The sequence below is a fragment of the Trichoderma asperellum genome, chromosome 1, assembly GCF_020647865.1.
Source record: "Trichoderma asperellum chromosome 1, complete sequence".
NCBI classification, from domain to species: Eukaryota; Fungi; Ascomycota; class Sordariomycetes; order Hypocreales; family Hypocreaceae; genus Trichoderma; species Trichoderma asperellum.
In genome coordinates, this window is record NC_089415.1 from 4,903,298 (window position 1) to 4,923,652 (window position 20,355).

A 20,355-nucleotide genomic window follows, 5' to 3' on the forward strand; every position below is an offset into this window, starting at 1 on the left:
GCATGATGGCGGAATCGCATGGGGGTTTTCGTTTGCTGATTAACATTTGGATGCGATTAATTGACGGGTTGACTAACGATATCTGCAGTACCCAGTACTCTCGCCTTAGCGCGGGTGGCTGCTGCGTAATCAAGTACCGAGTACTGCTCACGGCACTTTCCGCCGGGCAGTGCAGCCAAGCAGGAAAATGCGAGTTTTTCTTGCTCATTTGATTTCTGCTGCTAACCAATTGAGTCCCTATCTATCTGCTGCATATGCACGTCCGATGCTTTTGGCATGAGAAAATTTTCAAGCAAGGGCCCAGCGGCATTGACTCATTACGTGCCAAAATAACCCCCCTCTCCTCCTCCTCCTCCTCTCTTTCAAGCCCATGGCGGTGAAGGAGATTGAATGAATGACATGACCACGCATGGAAGGGCCTTCAAGTGGAAAAACGAACTCCATCAGGCTGGCCGGGCGCTATTCCGCCAGCCCACCCAACTCCACAGAAAAACCGAGAGAGCCGGGAGTTGTTGGTGAGGGACCCCAAAAGCAAAACAGACCGGTTTTTTTCTGAAGGAGAGGGAGGGGGGCCGCGCGCGCCAAAAATCACCATGGTAAGAGGGCCCAAAATATTGCCCAGGTGTTCCGGATGTTTACCGCTTTGTGGTGATCGGCTATGGGGCTTTCGGGATCGGAGGGCGGAATAAGAGCAAAAGAGCTGAAGAGAGCTAGAGAGCTTTGGTTGAGAAGAGCTGGAGCTAAGGGGGGGAGCTAAGAGGTGGTGAGGCTGAAGGATGGGTGAACGGGCGACGATGTTTTTGAAGACAAGGCAAGGCAAGACAGGGGGGAGGGATGAGAGGAAGTGCGGCTGGCCAATGGGGAGCATCGTGAGTTTGCTTTGTTCTCACTTTTGCCCGGACACGCGGATGCAGGCATTTGATTATGAGTTGTTAATGCGAGGATGGCTGCCGATGAAATGGATGGCAAAACGCGTTGGGGCTTACGGCAATTGATTGCGATGCGGATGGGTGGAAGAGCCCCTTAGAGGATGGAATAACACGTTGAGAAAAGAAAGAAGAACAAACAAACAAAGCCAGCCTCAAGCCACGATGAGATCCGGAGATCCGTTGGCATCTACGGATCGAGAGCCGGCATGTGAATTGCACGTTGCTTTCAGGGCGAAACAATTGTGGCATAAAAATGGAATCATTAATATGGATGGATGGATTGCAGAAACATATAAACACTGGGTGGTCAACCACAAGCACATGGCAATTGTTTTGTGGTTTGTTTGTGGCTCAATGCTTTTTTATTTTTTTTACGCGCTTCTCAACATGCATCAATAGCCGTTTGTGCAATCATTTACCGAAAGGTGTGGACGGCTTAGTATGGCTTTGGTGGTGGTTGGCAGCAAAGGGGAGCCAATTGGGGGCGTTGGGATCGGTATTTGGCCTGGAGTGCCGGTTGGATTAAGCCGACAGATGGTTCATAGGTATTTTCGGTTTCTTGAACTTGGTGATTGTTTGCCGCCTGGGTTTGGGAGTGTAAGATGAGTTCGTTCTAGTCGCGCGCTGTACTTGGTAGTTTGATAGATGCCTAGAATTAAATATGCGGGGTTTTTTTCTTTCTTTTCCTTGGTAGGGGAAGATGGACATGTGAAGGGACTAGCACTGATGGCTGGAAAGTCGTCAGCGGAAGATTTAGGGGTCTAAGGGTCTGCTACTGGTCCGTAGTGCGATCAGAGCATGCACGCGCGGCCCAATAGAGATTGTGCTTATAGGCAACCTTGGAGATTCGCTGAGCGCCTTGGGCAATAGTCGCGAAGCTGGCGCTGCTTAGTTTTTTGCTGCTGCCTGTGGCTTGTACTTGGCTTGTTAACTGGAGACGTGGTGTTTTTGTGGTTTTCAGGGTACAGTACGTTTTAAGCAATGTAACAATCACTTAGTAAAAAAAATGGCAACATACAAAGAGCATTGCTAAAGAAAGGATGAAACAAGACAAAAACACATACACTAGCCGCAACGTTACTGGCATAATGGAATTGAATCGTATGAGGCCAGCTCATTGTGAACCCCATGAGTCGAGAGAGGATGAAATGCCTGCCATGTAGAAAAGCTGCCAGAAACAGCCAGAAACACAAGCCGCTCACATGTAAGTACATACAAAACATCATCCCACGACAAGAAACACTGATGGGGAGGTTTTTACGAGTACGATCGGGCCCCGCTTCCCCGGCAAAATTACGTTCGGCTTTGTTTTTTTCCTCTCCCCCTCTCGGGTGGCTAGTTGACTTGATTGAGAGAAGACAGCCGAGAGAGTTGCAAGACTGGTGGTTGCTAATTGAATGTGTAGGTAGAAATTTATTTATTTATTTATTTTATCTCTTCTTTATTTTCTTCTTTTTAATATTTATTTCTTGTCAAAACTTAACTTAGTCATCGTCTTGCTACATCTAGCTAGAAGGCATTCAGTTGGAGTGCGGCTAGAAAACCCGGGGAAAGCCACAACGCTCTGGAGTGACAGGATGGCGCTGGGCGGATCTGGGGAACAGCGACAGCCTGAATGTCAGAGTGACATTTGGGTCTGGTGGACACTTATGACGACGAACCGAGAATATAGCCGATGAAACATGATGATGCTCTGCTGTTGATGATGATGATGATGGATGATATCGCTGGTTCTGGGCGATTAGCGAGGAGTCTCATCGATCACGGTGAAAGTGAAGTCATAGACTGCGAACATCATCCCGCCAACCGGGAAAAGAAAGAACAGCAATTTATTCTGAGCAAAACAGCGGGGACCTCGTGATGCTCGATCTATGCTCCCTCTCCATTAAGCGATTGGCGACTGCCGACGGGCGATCGTCACCATCACCTGCCAGTGATATAAGGCTGCTTCCCTTCGGCCATATCATTTCCCAATTTACAGGGAAAAACAAAACACCAAACGCTTGGGGTCGTGTGCCCTCCCCCGGTAGGCTACCACCCACGTTTATAGTTAAACCGGACGTTGGTGGGAAAGCCATTCGTCTCGCTCGCCCAGCCTCCACGGGGGCGTTGCAAAAGCCCTTTCTGATCGTCGCTTCGACGAGATCACGCTCTGAAAGCGCCTGTATATTAACTACCACGACCTTGTTACCGTATTGGTGCCGTTACGCCCAGCAACGACCAAACGATGGTTCCCGATTTGGCCTATCCCTAGTGTAGGTCGCATCATCTTTGACCCCCAAACAGAACGATCGACGGGCTTCTTTCCCACGCTTGTTGGCCAACACCCTCTTTCTTCGCTTCGTTTTTCTCAGTTCACCCTCCACCAAGAACGAGAACTAGCGACAACGCTAGAAAACGAAAATCAATGCCCGTTAGAGGCGGCGTCCTTGATTTAATCTTTTCCGTTTGTTTAATTCTCTCATTCTATTATTTTTCCTTTTCCCCGTCTATGGGTGGAAGAAACAAAACGAAAGACGGCATTAGAATCCAGTAGTGTGTTGGTAATGGTCAGTCCTACGCTTCTTTAGTGGCTATTCTTCGACGGAAATTAGAGTCCAGAGACAAGGGTCCGTTTAGCTTTAGCTGTCCCAGCCTACGAGTTCCCCCATGGGGAAATGATGCTTTCCGGACCCCACACCCGTTCTTCTACCGCGGTTTTGGGCGACGTTTGGACAGCAGCAGTGTTATATGTCGTCAGCCTTGTCATGAGGGCCTCGGCTCTCCACCTCCACCGGCTCGTGTCTTGCCCTGTTGGCATCCTCCCCCCTCCCCTTTTATCCCATAGAATAGAGCCTCACAATTTGGAATGACTGGTTTTGATGGCTAGTTGCGTCAGATAATATCACGAGAGCACAGTTCCTCACAAGGGCCCCCTTTTGCCCTTCCCGCGTATGCAGGTAAAAAAACCAAAAAACAGACTTATGTACTGTCCTTACGTCAGGTCGTAACGCCCAATATAGGTAAGGGGTCCATATGACTCGAGCGACGATCCGTCTCAAAAAACATGGCATTCACTAGCCCTCAGCAGCAGCAGGAACAACGCCTTGCTACGGGCCTTTTTCATCCTCCGCCAACGCAGGAGAGGGATAAACAATCAAGCAACGACTGCAGTAGTTCGTCTGACCGGAAGCTAAGCAGCGCCCCCCCGGAAGACCTCCGAAGGAAGAGATGCATGTCGGCACAGTCGCACCGAATAGAAGCGTCTAGGCGGCTGAAGCGCGCCTTTCCCCCTTGGTGGGTTCTTTTTTTTTTTTGTCTTTTTTTGTTACGTATCTTCCTCAGATGGTGCTTTGGGCGGCATGCGGCGCTGGCGGTTGGTGGGTTTATTTGACTCAAGCCTTTATGCGCATGATATGGGCATAGCGGTGAAGGCAAGACCTGCAGAGTGCTGAGCAGAGCGCAGTTTCACATTTATTTATTTATTTTTTTATTTGCTAATTTGTTTTTAATATACTGTATACTACTGTATCGTCTGAGTAAAGTAGTTGCATGTAGAAAGAGTGAGCATTAGTACTATTTCTGTACAGCGTTTGTTACTGAGGGATCTGACGGTGGTTGCATCGTCAAGTTGGCAATGAAACGCCAAAACGTGAGTAGAAGTCGCTTCAACCTGTCAAGAGAATAATAATGGGCCTCAAGGCAACTAATAACGGTGACAAGCATGAAAATCTAAATTCTAAACAATAAAATAAATGGTTAAATCAACAAATGGGTTTTTTTATTTTTATTTTATTTTTATTATCTTTTTTTGTCAATCATTTCAAAGTATGTACGTACACGAAATATAACCAAGGTAAAAAAGGCGAATTATGTCCAGTCTTTTCCCCTTTCTTCACTTCGGCATCCAGCCCCGGGAATTCTCCCGAGAAATGTTTCTTCTGTGCTCTCCCTCTCCTCGGATCTTTATTGCGGACACGCCACCGAGAAAGCTGAACTTAAAAGGGGGACCGGTCAGGATGGGCGGTCATGATTTGCTAAGAAGGCCCGGAGTAGAGGAAAAGCCCATTCGGGGGCGCGCACACACACCCTGGCCACTAATAAACAGCCCCAGCTGTACTGTACCTTACGTGCTGTAGGCAGAACAATTTAGTGTGTCCGTGGCTTGCTTGTCGTCGCCGATGTTGGCTTGCGTTAACGGTCCGAACGACGAACGAACGAGAAGAAATGACGAACTGACTAAGTGAACTGGCCCCTTAGCGGCGAGGGTGCACAGTACAGTCAGCGAAGGGCTGCTGGATTCGGATTCGTGTCAGATTTGCGAAGAAGAAGAAAAGGGGAGGGTGGGAGAGCTGATCTCGATCCCAATGATAGACGTAGGTTGGGCGTCTAGGGGGGCTACGTCATCGAGGCTGGGGTGTTTTGATTGATATGGCCCTTGTTTTTGGATGCTGCTCTGCATGCGCTTATGATGATTTCTTGTTTTTTGTTTGCATGTGCCCGCGGCCAGGGCCGGATGACAAATGAAGATCATATGGAGAAGGAAATTAAAGCAGAGCAATGGTAAATTCAGCGATAAAATAATATTGTATTTTATATTATTTGTTATTAATTTTATTTGATTTTCAATAGTCGACGTTTTGGCTGATTTCGCTGCTGCTTCGCGAGGAAGCCATGCACTGTTATTAGCCTCTATGGTACGTGCCGAACTTTTTCTTACGTTATTTCGCGTGCCCGGAATTGATCTCTCAAACAGGCAATTTTCCCCCTCAAGTTAAACCGCCGTTATCGAAAAGCCACAGACATACTAATACTAATAAATGGGGGTTAATAATACGCGGAGTGCTGCACCGCCACTGCTTTCGCATGTCAGCAGCACTCACAAACCAAACTCATATGTGTGGCGCACCCTCGTTCGGCGGCTGCCCGAGTGTGTAGGATCAAATCTGGCTTTTCTTGTCGCAGATGTTACCCAAAGTGACAGTTGTGGCTGATGAGAAGGGAGGGCGGCTTCGTCGCGTGGCGATCGTGTGGCACGTATGTTTCATCTTTGGCTGTATGTGCCCTGTGTGTGCTGCGTTTACCTTTTTGCCTTTTCTTTTATTCTTTATTTACCCAAGGATGGACATTGGTTGCTTGTGCTAGGAAGACTCGGCCGGAGCAAGGGAGCTGGTTTGCAATTGCCACGGGCTCGGTAAGCGGTAGCGCAGATGCGTCTCGTGGCTTCTTTTCTGACGGAAGTAGAAGAATGTAGGATCAACTTTGCCGAGCGTGATTCAGGAATCAGCAGAGAAGTAGTCATGGAAACCGATACAGGCCTCCCCCCCGCATCTTTCGCTCGTCGCGGAGAAAAGCGGACAAGACTACGAAACAAGCATTTTTTTCTCTATCTTCATTATCTTTGCGCATGTTACATCGTGCAGGGATCGTTTGCGAGATAGAGGGATTGCGACGTGTCTCAGAGGAAAAAGAACCCTTCCTAGATTAAAAGTTTCCTGAATAGGCAAGAGAGGCGACCAGGATTAGCCGACCCGATGCTGCGTTGCATTCCCGGAGGAACGCCATTCTTGGAGGGGACTTTTTCTATTCCTTCTATAAGTGACATGGTACTTTTTTTTCCCTTCTCTGACAGCCACCCGTAATCAATATTCATTACTTCATATTTTCATCTCAACGCCCAACAATCTGCTAAAGAAGTCATTCTTTCTCCACACGGAGATGGCATTCTTTTTTTTTTCCACGCCAACCGCAAATGCACACCAGTGACAGCACCAGCTGGAATGGCTGGAATGAGCGGAAGGGTTGCGTGGGGAATAAAAGAAAAATAATATAATAATAATTGAATAAAACTAAATTTAATCAAGAAGAGGGTGTGGTGACCCCACTTTTCTGATTCTTCTAGAAGCCTTCTGCAACACGTGGGAAACCAAAAAAAAAGCCACTGGGGATATTTCGCGGTTTGTGAGTGGTGGGTGAGTGTGTTTTGTACTAGCAGTAGGTGGGCGTGGCCTGCGTGGTACGTAGGGCGAGTTTTCGGTGGCTTGATCCCGAAGACATGGGAGTTAATAAAGTCGTGGATCAGTCTTGCTGCGTTAAATTCAGGTTCTTATCGGTCCGCTAAAGTGTCGTCTGTAACTTAAAGCCAATCTCCTTTACTCTTTGTGTCGTTGGCGGCAGGTCTAGAAGAAGGCTCACGACTCGTAACAGAATCTTGGCACTTGCCGCTTCTGGAGATGTTTTATTTGGCTGCCTGGTGCTAGATGCGATGTTTAGGGGGTGGCTGTTAGAAAAAGCGATAGTGTTTGCATGGGATGAAATAATTAAATAATATATTTCGTGATTAAATCAAGAAAGAAAAATAGAGATGGCGCATGAACGATTATTACCGCAAAATTGTTGTTTCAGCGTTCATCTACTCATGCAAAGTAAAGTAACTCTTGAATTCTACGCTATAATTTGCCGCCAGCGACTTCTTCCAAAAGGGCCGTTGGCGCCGTGCTGGCAAATGGCGAATTTGCCAGGTGAACTTTTTTTTCGGGATCTCAAAGCCGTTCGCGGGTTTCACATCCTATTTCTTGTTAGTTCTTCTGCCCAATTGCCAGAAGCCGCCACACGTGGCACCGTAGATTCTACGGCCCCTCGGTATTCCATAATGGGGCTACGTGAATGAGTGAGCCCAAAGTCCGCTGGAGGCGGCGACGTGAATGTGGCTCAGCCTCTTTGAAGCGTTTTCCTGGCGTCGGGTTCTTCTTCCTTCATCTGGAAGATGCGCATGCAATCTAGCAATCTTCCCCGGAACGCGTGGAAAGTGGGTAAAGCGGAGAATGGCTTAATAAGGAAATCTCGCAAATTTATTCGTTGTGGCACTGGCCTGTCAGAAGTGGGATCAAAATTTGAAAAAACGTGTGTAAGTCGAGGGACTTTCAGCCACGAAATGAGTTCGACAGGAGATGTACCTATACTGAATGTACGGAGATGAAATTTATTCCCGTTTGGCTGGTGCTGGATTTCCAATCAGAGTTGTCGGGGCTCGGTCAAACTGCAGAAGCCATCATCTTTCAAACTTGCCATTTGCCTTGCTTATGATTAAGCGAGCATCCTGACATGCAGCCTCTTTTTGCGAAATAACTAAAGGTAGATGGATGTACGGTCTCACTTAAGAATATGGTCCAAGTTGTTGCGCTATTGACGCAGAATAAGCAATGACTATGATGCTATTGATAATGAAAGAGCAAGAAATTGCGAGATACACACACTCCCCTCTTTCCAAACATTTTTCGGTTGTTAGAAGTTTGAAGATGATGGCAGTCTGTATTTGATATCGGCAATCAACCGTATCGATCTGGAGGCTTCATGGCCCCGGCTGTACGTTAAGCTGCGCAGCGATCAGGTAGATGCGATGCAGCTCTGCGCTATGCCAGATCCGGCGCCGTTTCAAGCACGTGACTCTCCAACCGGTCTGCTGATGCTGGCTGAAGAGTCATCAATTAGCTGGATCTACGGATATAGAACGCTCTTACAAGGCCGCGAAAATCTACGTAATGAAGCCTCGCGTCGGAGGCGAAGTCATTATGAAACTTTGCTCTATAAAGTTGTCTTACCAACAGGATAAATGCAAATTACTTTTTTCTTGTCAATATGGCCATGTCGAGGGACGCGTGATCAGTTTCCAGGCGAGGCGTAACGCCTTGTAGCTGAGCAACCAACGAGCAGCGCAATGGAACGCGCGGGAGCAGGCAAAGCTTATTATATACGAGGGGCTGCTCTAGAAATGAGGGCAAATATCATACCGCCGGCTTCAATTGCTGAAATGCGGCCCTTCACGGCATTATGACTTGCCGCCTTCCCCCTCTTCGCGGCCGGTCGCTTGTGGCGCAAATCCAAACCAAGTTGTGAATGGGCATGTTTCTGGGGATAAAAACCAATTTTGCTTGATGGCCCGAACGCCACTGCTACAAAAGAAAAAGAAGGCTTGAGCAGCTTTGCCATCTGCTTCGTTGCGGGCCTTTTTGGATCTCTGCGAGTCAGCAGACGTACATGGGGATGCATTCAATGAATCACAAGCGTTTGAAGTGTAACCGGTTTACACAGCAGAATCTCGATCCCATCGTCGACAGCAGCCCAGCCGGTGAATTACCACGGGTATATAGCAAGCGACTGTAAGCACGCTGCACGAATGCTTGCTGTCATTCAGGGGAAACGGAAAAATAGCATCACGGCATAGCCCTCGGCGCGGTGCATGCATTAGCATGTGCTCATCACTCTATCGGCCCCGTTCGTAGTCGTCCCTGTAAGCGCAGAGCTGGATGCTACACATCACTTCCATCGCATACGAGTATCGCTACGGTGTTCCTTGGCCTGGCTGGGGCCCTGTAGCGAGCTGCGCTGCGTTTATTAACTACCAGCCCTACGGAGGGAGGCATGGATACACGTATGTATAGGTAGTATACTGAGTAGATGGTATGCATATCTTATCCTGCACTTTTGCTTTAATTAATTAACAAGGCGGTCCCATCGCCTTGCCCTGTCACTTGATCGCGTTTTACTTCCCGCCAGGCGACATTGGCTGCGCTCGACGGCTGGGTCATGGAAATATGCTTCGTTCGCTGACGCATTTATTATCAAAATATTGCTTTTCGACGCGGGCAGAAGCTTGTTTGCGGGTAGTGCTACGAAAAGCGGTTAAGTGCGGGGATCGAGGAGTAGTAAATAATGATACGCGCTGGAATTCTCAAAGTAAAATAGAGTAAACGGTAAGCAAGGGCCCTCCCAAGGAATAAAAAAAAATAAAAATAAAAAATGAAGAATAAAGCCAATAAAACAATAATAATAAAAACAAAAGATAAAATGCGACGTAGCGTTTTTTGGGGGCCTGAACGGCAGCCATCTTAATTACTAGCCAATGCCAACGCCTTACCCTATCCTGAACATTAACCTGCTAAAAAAAACCGAATATCCTCCAGTAAGAAAAACCAGCCAGGAAAATTCGCCCTCTCATGTGATTCCTATTTTATCGCCCCTCCCCTCCAACAGCCCAGCCCAGGCGGGGGAACAAGAGCAAAAACAAGCCGCAAGGGGAAAAAGCGAGGGGGGAAGGTGGCTCAGCTTTTCTGTTTTGGCTCTGCCTTACAAAGTGAGCTGTGAGCTGTGTTCTGTTCCTGTGTGATTCCTGCGAAGTTGATATGCTATTGCTCACAATGTTCAGCTCACCTGACGCGAAGAAGAGAGCCTTTGCTATCCGCGCTTCAGCTGCTCACCCAGCCATTGCAGCCTCTTCATGAGTCTGTCCTAGAGAGAAAAAAAAAAGATGAATCCTCCTCGGTTTGTTGCCTCTCCGCCGCTGACCGTTGCGGCTGCAGCGGCTGCCCTCGGGCAAAGCGAGAGGGAGGAGACGAGAGTTGTGAGGCCCTACGCGGTGCCGCAGTGGCAAACCACATGGCCCGATTAAGAGCCAAAGCACCAAGGAAGAAAGCGGCATAGCAAACAGCGCAAATGTCACTGGTTGGTGCAGCGGTGTTGGCATTCCTTTCGGGCCTACGTTCGTTTTGCGTCTATGCCGCTGTGTCATTCATTCTCTCTGTTTTTCGCCATTCTTGGCGAGCGGGATGGACGAAACGCTGACAAAGAAACGTGCATTGCATTGTGCCGTCTGCCTCGTTCACGTGCTTTTTTTTGCCATTACTAGTAATATATTACTTGTTTGAATTCGGGCTGCCTCTCGTTTGTCGTATCGTGAACATGACATCATGGTGTTTTTGTTGTTATTCTTCCCCGCCTCGCTCCCTCTCTGATTGCTTACTGTCAGTTTTTTGTTCCTGGGCAAAAAAGACAAATTGATCAATTGGTGGAAACGGAGAGGAGAAAACGGTCAATCGAAGACGGTAAGCTCGAGTAAAACAAGATTTGCTTCATCGAAACAAAATAAATTGCTCTCAGCTGCACGATATAATATTGCTGCCCAGCCACTAACCACAACATCAAAACGCGAGCATCAGAGTTTTTTTTTTTTTTTTTTTACCAGCACCACGTCCTTGATGCACGCCATGGACCGTGAATATTTTCACCGAATCCGGAGTTGATATTATCCATGTTATGCGTTGTGCTCATCTTGGGACTCTGCTGAAGAACTGCCGAAGATTCATCATCACCATTCCGCCACAAATCGGTGGAGTGTAGCGCCATACATATGTAGATTAACTTGACATCAGGCAACCCCGGGCCTGGACCTGCATAAGACGTTCAGAGATATATTATCATAAATCAATTATCAAATGGTCAATGGTAATATTCACCCCTCTGGCAAACGGCTCCAGTTTCAGGGCCATATAATTTCAAGCCACACTGCGCCCAGTTCTCGTATTTCTCCCCTCCCTCCTCTCAGGCTATGCAAAGCTATCAACTACCGACCGTTTCGCGGCTCCTCTTTCCGCCCTCCGCAGTGAAGCCGCTGAAAGGCTGTTTGCTCATTCTGCAGCAAGCCAAGAGAAACTTGTCGGGCCAATCAGAGCCAATTTAATGTTTTGTTCACTGAAGCAGCATGTGAAGAGAGGAGAAGAGAGAGAGAGAGAAAAAAAAAAGCACGTGTCTATACAATCAAGAGGCACCCAAGATATATGTGGCGTCGCAACATTAGGCTTTTTTTTGGTCGAAGCTACCTGAACCTGACGAACGGATTGCCGGAAAGGTTGTGGCTCGGCAAAACTATATGAGATGTGATGCCCTGACAAAAGAAAAAAAAGAGAGAGACACAGAGAGAGAGAGGGAGGGAGACCAGGCACCATTAAAGATTTGCGGCTCTTTTCGCCTATCGAATGCATCGTGCCTCGTAGCTATTTCAACCAGATAAATTGAATTCTGGGCGATTCAATCTTGTAAGCCAAAGCGCCTTAGCGCCGCGATAGCACGAGTCGTAGCTGCTCCTCCAATTGGTGTAAACTGATTTTTTCTCTCACCACCATTGGCTTTGAAGCTTTTTTTTTTTTTTTTTTTTTTCCGTGTGCATGTGCCTGCTGCTGCTATTTTTAATTTGAAAAGTTCTTGCTACAGCATATAGGTTTTTTTTTTTTTGCCTTCTTCTTTAAAGTATACGAGGCCGGCTATGCCGATAGCTCAGAAAAAAGATTTGTTTTGTGGAAAACAAAATGGAGCGTTGGGCACCCTGCTCCATGCAGCTTGATGCTGGATGACGAGATACAACACCGAGAACCGCCGAGGCAGTCGCTTCGTAGTAAAGATTCCGAGCGCGGCGCTGGCTAGGATACACCGACGATGCCGAAATTGTCCTTGGCAGAAGTCTGTCTGGCTTTGGCTTCCGTTTACAGAATCTCTGGTCCTTTCTTGAGGTCTGCCACAGTTCCGATTGGTGATGGGGGATTCCAATTGTAGAACCGAGAGATTGAGATTGGGACGTGTTTCACGTTGAGTAGAGCAACAATGTAACTCTAGAAAGGTGTAATTACTTACTGAGACTTTTGAGAGATCTTCCATCACGAGACGCTGTATAAGGGAGGTGCACGGGATTAGATCTGATAGCCGATAGAACGGGGGCTTTACTTGGATAATTGAAGTGATGGATGGATGGAAGAAAGAGAAGTGAGAAGTGAGAAGTGAGAGAATAGAAAAAAAAAAGAAATATTAGAATAAACAAATAGATACAATAAAAAAAATTATAATGGCAAGATACGAATATTATTATTCGGGAATATTACCCCTGCAAATAGCAAAACCTGTATCGTCACTCTACTTACTATATGGATCATAGTGGCAATAAGACACATCAACTTGAGCAGTTTCGAATTTTCCACTATGCGAATTGTCTCAAAGTGGGCAAGTAGTGTGATGTTTTATCATGGTCGGAACAGCGGATAGCCTGACAAGACTCTTTAGATAACACGCAGATAGCACGGTCATCAAATGAACTGGCCATTGAATAAATACATCATTTGTTTGCCATTATATACATTAGTGATTAAATATAGAAATATGTCATGAAAGATGGTTGTGTCCCTTGGACGTTTCAAACGGTTGTTCTCGTTCAATCCTCAGTGTTATTTGTCGGCTATTGCGACCATTTCTTGTAGTTAGACGGTTTCTAAGAGAGCATCGAAAACAGAGTGCCTGATTGATACTTGCGTCCTATTTCACAGACGTATATCATATACCCTTACATTGTTGTTCTATCAATCGATGCGAGATTCTGTTGCTTTATGTCGACTTTGGATGTAGAAGAACAATCGCCATCACACTAAGGCCTACGAATGAAATCATCATATCTGAATAACATTGAAGAGTAACATGCTCATTTTACTGCACACATCCAATAAAGATCTGTTTAGGTTATTCTAATGTAATATCTTATGCAAATGCTTTTACCAGACGTAACTGTCTGACGCTTTTAATGCTACAAGTCTCAATATGGACATATTTTTGGCTCTACCTTCCCTTACATCATGAGTCTCCCGCAGCTGCCAGTCCCTGTCGATTCATAAGAACCGATCTCTGAAAATGTTTCGCCCCCGTCGGCTCTAGCGATGGCATTTCCACTGTAGTTGCATTCGAGCTGCGTGCATCCAAGGGATTCTGCTCCGGCTCGGCTGCCAGAGGCCGAGCTACTCGTATAAACGCCTCTGTCACCGCACGCCGATCGTCTCTAGTGGAACGACACTTCTTGACGTGTATGAGGGCCTCGTCGAGTTTGTAAAGGGCCTCGCGATGGTCGTTGTTTTCCATGGGATGTACCACAGCTCGCATCGCCGTCGTCTTCATCGCTAGCTTGATGCTCTCCTTGCACGCCCGGCTGCCGCGCCACCACTGGACTTCCGACGTAAACTTGGCTAGGACAGACTTCAAAGCCTTGTAACTGGCAGAGCCGGTGTATGCGAAAACCAAGTTGGAAAAGTTGTACTCGCTGTACAAGAGTTCTCCCTTGCCGTTCTCCCTTGCCGCTACCTCGCATACTGTGGCGGCTCCTCTCAAGTCGCCCTTTGCTGAGAGTATTTGGGCAGCTTTGTTATACACGCTGTCATGAATGCGAGCCCCTTGACGCAGGGCTTGCTTAATAAGATCGCCAGCATCATCGCCATTCTCAAGCCTCGTTAATAGCAGCGGAGTCAGGGCTTCTGTAACATCGTAGCCTCGACTACGAGCTTCGTCAATGAGTGACGCCGCCTGACTAACACTCCCATCTTGCTTCTTGAGGTAGCCTATGACTGCCAGGCGAAGGCAGCGTATTGATGGGCTTAGCCCGCTCAACAGCAAGCGGCGGTACGCCTCACAGACGCGCTCCCACTCGTTCTGGGCCGAAAGCCACTCCATGCAATCGAAAGCATCTGCCTCAGACAACCAGCTGTGTGATTGAAGCGAAGCGGGTGGCACATCGCTTAATCTTTTCCCGTCGGCTTTACTTGGAAGTACATCCGAAAGGGCTGGTGCTAACCCTTGAAGATTTTGATGCAAGCTTGTAATTGTTTTGTCGGAGAAGCTCCAATACTTGCGACACCCAGAGTAGAAGCGGCGTATAAACGCATCATCCATCTGAAATCCGGCTTGGGAGCAAAATTGGAGCCATGAAAACATTGAATCGAGGTCATGGCGGCTTGCATATCGATCCAAGACAAGGTTAACCCATCTGGACTTTAGAGGTATGCTATAGTTGCGCACAAATCTCCTGAGCAAGGTCTCGAGGCCTTCCGCAGAGCAAGTTTGAACGAAAACATCAATAATTTTGCTGATTGTGTATCGCAAATCGTTTGGTCTTGTGCTATTAGCACCCTCAAGCGCCTCTATGCCATCACGAACTGACTCCCAGTGCCCAAGAGCAGCCTCTCGGACTATTAGCCTACTTTGGAGCTTTATGTCTGAATTTGTTGCATCCGGATCCAATATACAAAGGTATTTCATCTCCTCTTGAGCAAAGGGATCATCCCCCGCCCTGAGAGCCTTCGAAACCATAAGCCGGCGCATTTTGTATTCAACATTGGAGGGTACGGCAATCATTTTGTATAAGCCGGCGCTCTGCAGAAGGCGATAGATCTGCTTGATATCTTTGAAGCTTTCCATAGCCTCATCCAGACCAGAGAGCATTCGATAAATCATCATACCCTGCATCCAGAACCTTTTTTGTTTGTTCTCTGAAAGAAATTCAAGAAGCTGTTCCAACCCTTTCTTATCCTTCTTCTCCCATAGCCATTTAACTACGGGCGATAGAACTTGAATCGGGTCCTTAAATATTGGAAGTAGGGTTGCGAGAATAGTTGTGATTTTAGTAGAATCATGTTTGATCGTAATGCTGAGCAATCGTAATCCACTTGATTTCACAAGGTTACTCAACCTGGGAGTTGTTGGTCGAGATGCCATTGAAATTTGTAGCTGATCAACAGCCGTATTCAACAATTCGGATGTCAAAGTGTGATTCGCTTGGTGCACCTCTAAATCCTGTAGCATTTGCTCAAGCTTTGTAACTTGATCGAGATAGGGTTGAGTGGCTTTGTCTGGCGTTAAAATAGTGGCCAGCGAAAGGCGGACCTGAGCCGAAGAGTCGAATTGCAAAGGTCCATGCAAAGACAGTGAACCGTCTCGCGCTTTCGAGCGCCTTGGGATTGGCTCGTCATCTCTATGTAGAGAAACTTTAACCTGCGTATCTACGTCTGTTCCAGGTTTTTGTGAAGCCGTCTCATTGGAAGGAAATGGTAGAGCGGATATCGTAGGAGCCGTCAAAGGCTTGAAGGAGATATCCGGCGGCCGAATATCGGTCAGTGGCAGAATAAATCTAGCCGCATCCAACCCGAAATTTGAGATATGCGACTCAGCTTTTTGCTCTCTGCTGCTAGACGCGACTCTGCTAGTGTTCTCATGGTGCTCGAATGAATGTCGATGTATGTGAGCATCTCCATCAAGGGCGGGAGAGTTGGAGAAGCTACCCCGGCGTCGTCTTCGATAGGGATTTTTGGATCGCGAGGCAGACGGCAGCGATAACACCTCATCCCCAAGATCTGCAAGCCTATCCTCCCAGCTTTCGCTCAGTGCAACGGCGCCCCTGTTGCTTTTGACGGTATGCAGCTTCCGCGCATTATCAATGGCCGAGCGAGCTATCTTGAGTCGACGACGGCGCTCTTCGGCGAGCAAAGCGACCGAACATGATGTTGTGAAAAGGACGCCTCGGAGAGCATTAAGAGCGGCCTTGGAGGGCACGGGAGGAGTGGAAGCCATGTCGACAGCCCATATCTGCAGCTGCGCTGCTTATGTATGGCGGATTGGGCAATTCTGGCGCATCCAGGAAGCGTGATTCGCGATTTGATCTCGTCCGGAAGCTATCGTAAGATTTCTGACCATGGCATGATGGGTGCAAATGTCTCGGCAATAGTGTGGAAGAATTGGTGGTTAGTGGGGTACGTACCTCGCCCCGCCAAACGTGGTGCAGACAGGTACGTACCTCCACCTAGAACAGCAATTTACCTGCGTTTTGCGTCGACGATGGAATATACAGGTGGTATTCAGCCGAAGGCTTGTAGATAATTCTCGGTCCGTAATGCCAACTCCGAATGAGTGCGATTTGACAGGTCCATGTATCAAATTGATGCTACGTTTGTTGTTATTCCAGACCAATAGGCCAGCTGTTCGTCGTCTGTCCACGCCACTTAAACCTCGTAGTAGCCAGCAAGGAGATGCTTTCGAGCTTTGCCTTTGGCTGTAGAAACTTCTACTACGGGTAAATCTTACATTAACTTGCCTGGACGAGTTCCTAGCGTGTGTATGCAAAGTTCTCTAGCAGCTCCTAGCTTGCCGCTCCATCTTTTGGGGAGCAATTGATTTTGCTTTACTTGTAGATCGATCCAGAGTACATTAGCAGCCATCAGATTACATGCTTATGTCTCGCGTAGATCAGCTAGCCTCGCTGAGAACAAGCTATCTGTAAACTGCTTGACTAGAGTGCCATACGTCAAGCGACGAATCAATCATGCTCAGCAGTACTGCATCCAAGACGCATTTACGCAATCGTTTGCTCAGCGGCGGACTTTGGCCCCTCGATGGTTCATCGCACGGCCGGACGGCAGTGCTAAACCCGGGCGATTTGCCGTATTGGCCTGCCATTGCATCGACAGCGGCATCGTGCAAGCCAACCCCGCTTCTGGATCGAGACAATCTGTTTGTACATCTTTTCCGCAATTTGGCGGACCTGCTAGGACTCGAGCGGTACCTGGGACAAGTGGCATTCATAATAAACATGCAATTCGGAGTTTAGGGCGCTGGGTCTAGGAGAAAAGAGCTGAAACGATGGACATAACAGCACACTCCGGCCGAGCTCTATGTACCTTTTAGACTTGCAACTTTGGCTTTGGCGGGGCCATGTCTAGAATGATACGGGGTGCGGAGCTCAATATAGGCGTATATGCTCTGATGCGTGCTTCTGATTGGCATTTTCTCATGCACGCGGCACATGTGCAGGCGATTGGCACCCCATCAATTACATGTACCCTTCCATCACCTCTGCTCTTGCTGCACGCCAAACGGGCTCCAGTTGCGATTGCCCATTTGCATCACACCAGGATTTCGGTTATGGCTGCGAGGAGGCCAGAATGTTCATCCGAAGCCGTGCCTCGGATAAGGCTGGCGAGCAGGAGGTTGCTGCATTGCCAACTTGTGTTGATGCGACTATAAAGCGCCGCCGCTCCTCGCCTGCTTGCTTTCGACGCCATCAGCCCTCCACTGGATTCTCTTTGCAGCAACAATAACTTTAGATCTGGCTATATTCCTCTGTTCAAGGACAATAGGGAAGCAAAGGACAGCACATCGTATAGTATCAGATAATTTCACCTCCGCTTCGCCAATATGAGCATCTTCGGGCCGCCCCCAGCTCCCAAGAGCCCGCTCAACCGCTATCGGTTGCTGTCGCCAACTGCCTCTGTGAGAGTCAGCCCTCTCTGCTTAGGGGCCATGAATTTCGGCTCAGCATGGTGAGTTTTTGCAATGGCGCTGGAACCGAAAACAAATGCCATGTTGCTGAATCAGATCATAGGAAGGATTTCATGGGAGAGTGCGACAAGGCAGCTTCAGAATCCATCTTGGACTTTTTTTACGAACAGGTACGTCTACTAAAGCTGCTGTATGAAGACTAGCACGCATATCTGTCCACTGTATCTGCGACATTCTCGATTAGGTGTTAACGTCTTGTTTAGGGAGGTTAGTTCACCATGCCAAAAGTATGCTCCGACATATTTGGCGCGGATCACTAATATCATCGTATAGGCAACTTCATTGATACGTCAAACAACTATCAGTACGAGGAGTCTGAGACAATCATTGGCGACTGGATGAAGAAACGTGGAAACCGCCATGAGATGGGTATGTCGCATTATAGCCCGAGCGGCCTTTTACTTGATTTCATCTAATTGATTACTTAATTCAGTTATCGCGACCAAATTCACCACCTGTTATAAGATGGGGCCTAACCGTCCCCATATCGCTGCCAACTACACTGGAAATGGAACCAAAAGTCTAAACGCCTCTGTTGAAGCCAGTCTGAAGAAGCTGCAAACCGACTATATCGACTTGGTGAGATATCCTGCCGAGCTACAATTGGCCCTTCATCCAGTATACTAATATATTATAGCTATATGTGCACTGGTGGGACTATGCCACCTCTATCCCTGAGCTGATGCAGTCTTTGAACAGCCTCGTTGTGGCTGGAAAAGTGCTGTATCTGGGAATCAGTGATGCTCCCGCCTGGGTTGTGAGGTACGTATGCACTCAGTTACTTGCATTTAGAACCACATCCTGCTGCTCGGTTTACTGATATTTCAAATACAGCAAGGCGAATGAGTACGCCCGAAACCACGGCTTCCGCCAGTTTTCCGTTTACCAAGGACGTTGGTCCGCAGCTTCTCGTGATTTTGAGCGCGACATAATCCCCATGTGCAGAGATGAGGGAATGGCTCTCGCCCCCTGGGGAGCGCTGGGTGGAGGCAAGTTCAAGACCGAGGAGCAGCGCAAAGCCGACGTGGGACGCAAGGTCGAAGCCAGCGAGGTCGATATCCAAGTCAGCAAGGTGCTTGAGAAGATTGCTACTCGTAAAAACACGGTGATTACGAGCGTCGCGCTGGCCTATGTTGTTCAAAAGACTCCCTACGTATTCCCCATTGTTGGTGGAAGGACGGTGGACCATCTCAAGAATAACATCGAAGCTCTCACCCTGCAGCTAACTGAGGAGGACATTGAAGAAATCGAAAGCGCGTACCCCTTTGATCTCGGGTTCCCCAACAACATGCTCTGGGGCAAGAAATTCAATGGGTCTCAACAGAAGATCTGGCTGCTTGAATCCGCCGCTCACTTTGAATATATCCCTGAACCCAAGGTATGGCAGACCCATCTAATCCTGCTGTGTATTCCCGCTGGCTAACGTTTATCCTTCTTTTAGCCCATTACGCCGTCCAAGGTGGGAGAGTAGAGCACCCGCTTTAGAACGTCGTGTTGGAGATGGCTGCCAAGTCGCCAATCGCATCAGCAGAGACATTACGAGCATGAAATGCATGCGGCTACTGGCTGGTGAGCTGCAAAAGTGAAAATCAAGAAAAAAAAGTTGAAGTCATTGGTTGTTGTAGCAGCTATTGGCGAGAAAAGAGGGAGCTGAGAAACGAAACCCTAGTCTGAGTGTTATTTTAAGCGCATCCAAAGTTAGGAAGAATCTTAGGATATGAATTCATTGCTTCATTTTGCTGCTCCAGAGGTTACCAGTGTCTACCTCGAAAGTGTCTACTACTGCGTGCCTATTTCTGTAATTAAAGTGAGAGGAATAGATTGGCGTTAATTCCACGCTCCTGCATATATGTTTCACCAGTGAAGCTTCTTTCCTTCCACTGCTGAACAATGACAAAGTATTGCCTTGTATTATTATTAGTTCATGATGCATAAAAGTTAGATACGGTCTGCACATTGCAAGACGCTGGAGACAGGCTTCGCCTTTCTTCCTCTGAGTATGTCTGAATTGCATAATCCCATCAAAAGCTGGGCTAAACTTCCGCATATTGCTAGCTTTGGGAGATTAACAAATATATTTGTGCACTGAGATTCTAGGTTCGTCATGCCAGTTCTGCATAATATGCTCCCAGCATTGAACAAATAAACATAATCTCCGCGGTCCAGAAACTCTCCTTGTCTTTTCAATACTTTTCCTCGACCAGTTTGGATAGTAGTGAAATTTCCTCCACGGAATCTCCAAGCAAAAAGCCTACACCGCAACGACCAGCCACTCTACACAATGTTTGTAGGAGGAAATATTTCATTTTCGGCGGGGTGAGCGAAGCGGAGAGTACCGATTGCCGCAGATGAGATTGGAGTCGCCTCCGCCGTGGAGTTTTGTGCTTCGGTACGAGGATTGCTTTGATGCTATGGATTTGACCCAGAGCCATGCGCCACTTATATGGAAGAAAGAAGAAACCCGCTGAATGACGGG

At 47.7% G+C, this 20,355-nt stretch overlaps 5 protein-coding genes across 6 annotated transcripts; 2 read left to right on the forward strand and 3 right to left on the reverse strand.

Annotated features, from left to right (window-relative positions):
* Nucleotides 1–421: 421 nt before the first annotated feature.
* Nucleotides 422–868, reverse strand: TrAFT101_001509 (uncharacterized protein; the record flags this gene model as incomplete). Its single annotated transcript, XM_066126347.1, has 1 exon — nucleotides 422–868. One exon carries the CDS (start codon nucleotides 866–868, stop codon nucleotides 422–424), a length of 447 nt encoding a protein of 148 aa, XP_065982448.1.
* Nucleotides 869–3,975: 3,107 nt separating this feature from the next.
* Nucleotides 3,976–4,302, forward strand: TrAFT101_001510 (uncharacterized protein; the record flags this gene model as incomplete). Its single annotated transcript, XM_024905117.2, has 1 exon — nucleotides 3,976–4,302. One exon carries the CDS (start codon nucleotides 3,976–3,978, stop codon nucleotides 4,300–4,302), a length of 327 nt encoding a protein of 108 aa, XP_024762614.2.
* A 3,018-nt stretch (nucleotides 4,303–7,320) lies between these two features.
* On the reverse strand, nucleotides 7,321–7,559 carry TrAFT101_001511 (uncharacterized protein; the record flags this gene model as incomplete). The annotated part of the gene is made up of 2 exons (XM_066126348.1): nucleotides 7,321–7,476; nucleotides 7,530–7,559. 2 exons carry the CDS (start codon nucleotides 7,557–7,559, stop codon nucleotides 7,321–7,323), a joined length of 186 nt encoding a protein of 61 aa, XP_065982449.1.
* Nucleotides 7,560–13,204: 5,645 nt separating this feature from the next.
* TrAFT101_011997 (uncharacterized protein) lies at nucleotides 13,205–16,266 on the reverse strand. The gene has a single exon (XM_024907739.2). The coding sequence runs from the start codon at nucleotides 16,113–16,115 to the stop codon at nucleotides 13,356–13,358; it is 2,760 nt and encodes a 919-aa protein (XP_024762617.1). The 5' UTR covers nucleotides 16,116–16,266; the 3' UTR covers nucleotides 13,205–13,355.
* Nucleotides 16,267–17,347: 1,081 nt separating this feature from the next.
* On the forward strand, nucleotides 17,348–19,744 carry TrAFT101_001512 (uncharacterized protein). 2 transcript variants are annotated; one of them, XM_066126349.1, is made up of 7 exons: nucleotides 17,348–17,860; nucleotides 17,923–18,086; nucleotides 18,153–18,248; nucleotides 18,313–18,458; nucleotides 18,517–18,641; nucleotides 18,714–19,257; nucleotides 19,321–19,744. In XM_066126349.1, the coding sequence occupies exons 3-7, from the start codon at nucleotides 18,218–18,220 to the stop codon at nucleotides 19,348–19,350; spliced, it is 876 nt and encodes a 291-aa protein (XP_065982451.1). In that variant the 5' UTR covers nucleotides 17,348–17,860; nucleotides 17,923–18,086; nucleotides 18,153–18,217; the 3' UTR covers nucleotides 19,351–19,744. The 2 variants fall into 2 exon arrangements, with proteins under 2 accessions (XP_065982451.1, XP_065982450.1); XM_066126350.1 differs by having other exon boundaries at nucleotides 17,923–17,993; nucleotides 19,321–19,706.
* Nucleotides 19,745–20,355: the final 611 nt, after the last annotated feature.